Below are 3,550 nucleotides of genomic sequence, written 5' to 3'. Positions count from 1 at the left end.
TAAAAGCCAAACCAGATACAGACCTCCCTTAATCTTCTTCACTGGAAGGATTCACTAAATCTGCGAATGTTCAAGCCTAAAGTCGTAAGTGAAGAAGAGAGTTAAGAGTTGAATGGAAGTTCGTTATTCTGTTCAGTAATGAAAAACTCCACATCATATGTCACGAAAGCAAGATAATCCCATATTTTTGTGCACGGGACTGCGGACAAGAAAGAAAGAAAAAAAAACTCGCCTTGGGTTCAGAAATATACGGTAAATTTCCCACTAATTTAACCTGTTTTCGAAACGGAAGCTTTTCTTAGCCGACACGCCCGATTACATTTGTTTTCCTGCTCCCCTCGCTGCTGAAAGGGACGTTAAACTCAAAATCAATTCAACCGATTATATTTGAAAAAAAGAAGCATCTTTATATTAGTTATATTGCATGACTTACGACATGTTTTCAAGGAATTTTCACCAAATGGACTTTATTTTATTAGTATCGAGATTCTGTACAATGAATTTCACGCATAAATTTTCTTGAATGCATTTTACTTTTGAACAGGCGCACTCTGATATAAATTTTAATGAGACATACTGTACCTTTAGTGATCTAATAAATCAGTTACATACAGAATCTTTTTTTTTTTTAATTTTTTTAAAATGTGATATCATAAATATTGTAATGTAAAAGTATAGCCGTATTATTAGAGCTTCGAAACGACCTTGATCATCGTTGTAAGTAAATCTCCAATATCCGCTTCAGATTTTTGGCAAAAAAGAAATTGACATTATTCTGTGATAATTCAAGTACTGATGCTGAAATTACAAACTGCATCAATAATATAATGGTGATATAACATATAATTTTTCAATGTCATTTTTAAGGAAGGAAGGAGGGTGAAAACCAAGGATGCACTGTTCAAACCTCAAAAATTATAGATTGCTTATGATCTTTGTAGAATAAAGCAAATAATTGAGTACTCATATATGTCAATTTCGTAATTCAAATATAATAATCCTTTAAAAATAGTGGTTGAAATAAAATTTTATTCCTTTTTCTACAGAAATATTACTGTCTTCATACTTATTGCACTTCATGCTACTGCTGTTATGTAAACGAATATGCATAATTTGCTCTGATATCGCACATATGTAGATGAATCGACTGGATTTTTGTCAATAGTTTAACCACGAATCGACATGTAAAGTACAACTGACATTAGGAAAGAAACTTAACTCGATCTATCCAAATATAAAGGTTGCAGCGGAAACTGAAAACAAATTGACCTTACAATATACGCAGTAAAGAACACATGCCATATTTCATACTTAAGACGTCCAGTGTTTACATTTTATCTAAGTTTTTGTCTATCTTTCTTTCTGTTGAGCTCCTGACTTTAGTTCGAATAATAGTAAATAAACACACCCGGAAATTTTTTTTTTTTTCACAACAGAAAACAATAAATGCAAGCTACCTAGTACGAAAACAGTTGACGAAGCAATAAACAAACAAATGCCTACCATTAGTTAGATGTGTCTTCCTTTGTATTCTGACGTCACCAAAAGCACTGCCAAGATATGTACTCCCATGCGCAAAAAATATTGCGCGTATACTGTAACTCACAATTTTTCGCAATTATTCCATTTTCCATATGTTTATTGGTAAAATTCAGTTATTAGTACGCGGAGATAATAGAAAGCAATCCATCTAAGGAGATATTTCCAAAAAATATAATAAAATAATAAAAATATAAGCAAAAAACAAAATTATGTTCGGTTTTGTGTATACTGGCAATAATATTTTCGAGGGAATTTTTGGAGTAGCACAGCACGATTGCAGAGGGAATAACAAGATTAGTAGGAGAAGAATTGAATGAAGGAACTGGAAATTCGAGTAAGATATTGCATTTATTGGCTTAAATCTAGGGTGTAAATTGTCTGCCAAATATAAATTAGCTTCTGTAAGCAAGATGTTATAAGGAAATATATAAACAAAGAGAAAAACTGTTGTCTTAAGTTCGGAAGTGACATGCTCTATAGCCATGAGCATTTATTTCTTAAGAAAAAGATAGGCAACACAAGAAAATCTGTGTGGTCAAGTGGGGGAATCAGCTACTGCGTAAAGTAAATTTCTAGAGGACGTATATACGTTGAACATTCGTACAACTAGAAGCGATGCTTGAAATCGTATTTATGCAGAATTTGTATGTTTTATTGAACCGGAACTGAATAGACAAGGTGCAGTCTAAAGTGTGTTAATGAACTGTTTATGTAAGTCCATTGACAACCGTAAAAAATACCTAAAAAAGTAGCAAAATGTTGCCACTATCACTTCTGCGAACGGCTCAAAACCACCCCATGTTGGTTGAACTGAAAAATGGGGAAACATATAACGGGCATCTTGTTAGTTGTGATAATTGGATGAACATTAATTTGAGAGAAGTCATTTGCACATCAAGGGATGGAGATAAATTCTGGAGGATGCCGGAATGTTACATTAGAGGCAGTACAATTAAATATTTGCGTATTCCGGACGAAGTAATTGACATGGTAAAAGAAGAGGTGTTGGTCAAATCTAGAGGACGAGGTGAAATGAAAGGCAGAGGAGGATCAGCTCAACGAGGTCGAGGTGGCGGAAGAGGCGCGTTCGGAGGAAGAGGACGACCCTCACCATTAGGTCGCGGAGGGAGAAATTTGCCGAACAAACCAAAAAATAAATAGTGTGCAAAACTGCTGACATCTGGTGTTAACAACCAAGCCAAAAGTGGACAAACTCCGTTCTTGTTAAGAACGAGGGAAGTGATTCTCGCAATGGGATTGTTTATTGATCGAATTATTTTTTTCAGTTCTGTTTGTCATAACTTAACAAAGGTGTAATTACATGTTGTGATTACAGTTGAAGAATTTTATTTTTATTGGACATTTGTAGTAAAACGGGAAGTTATGCTCAGAGTAAAAAAAAAAAAAAAAAAAAGTGGGTAGAGTGACGGACTAATAATTCTTATACTGTTTTGACACCAGATCGAATCCCATCCGGTCCTGTTCAATTTTTTTTCTTTACAAAACATTGTAGAAAGTGTATAATTTTTATGTTAATAAGAAAGGAAATAATATAATAATGAAATAACTTTTTGTTTTTCTGATGACGTATTTATTCAGAATTAGCTTACTATTTATTACTAATAGCGATTGTTTTTAGTTTATGGTATGGTATGCTTAACCGTTCCCTCTCCGTTTTTACACAGCTTCAACTCACTGCGAGTGTCTGTGAGTCAGGAACTGGAAAAAACAAAACAAGAGCAACCTGCAGCTTTACACACAGCGTGAGTAACACAGTCACAGCGATAGCTCGTTGTCATGAAGAAAAAAAAACTGTTCTAGTGTTTCTGTGTGTGTGTTTCTTTGACTCTCTCTCTCTCTCTCCTTTTGTTTCATATCCACAAGTGCAGCAAATGCAAGTCTGTGTGAAAAAAAATCAAGAGTGCTTTCTTTAAACAAAACTAAATTTTACAGCTCTCTTTGTGAGGAACGCGAAGGCTTCCAAAAGATGCCATGAACTAACTATAAT

General features: G+C 34.2%; 1 protein-coding gene across 1 annotated transcript; it reads left to right on the top strand.

Annotated features, from left to right (window-relative positions):
- The first annotated feature begins 2,096 nt into the window (after positions 1-2,096).
- On the top strand, positions 2,097-2,932 carry LOC145663042 (U6 snRNA-associated Sm-like protein LSm4). The gene has a single exon (XM_081729193.1). The coding sequence runs from the start codon at positions 2,299-2,301 to the stop codon at positions 2,701-2,703; it is 405 nt and encodes a 134-aa protein (XP_081585319.1). The 5' UTR covers positions 2,097-2,298; the 3' UTR covers positions 2,704-2,932.
- Positions 2,933-3,550: the final 618 nt, after the last annotated feature.

This window comes from Thermobia domestica, chromosome 10 (genome assembly GCF_964235325.1).
Source record: "Thermobia domestica chromosome 10, izTheDome1.hap1.1, whole genome shotgun sequence".
Taxonomy (NCBI): Eukaryota; Metazoa; Arthropoda; class Insecta; order Zygentoma; family Lepismatidae; genus Thermobia; species Thermobia domestica.
This window is presented reverse-complemented; position numbering and strand designations above follow the sequence as displayed.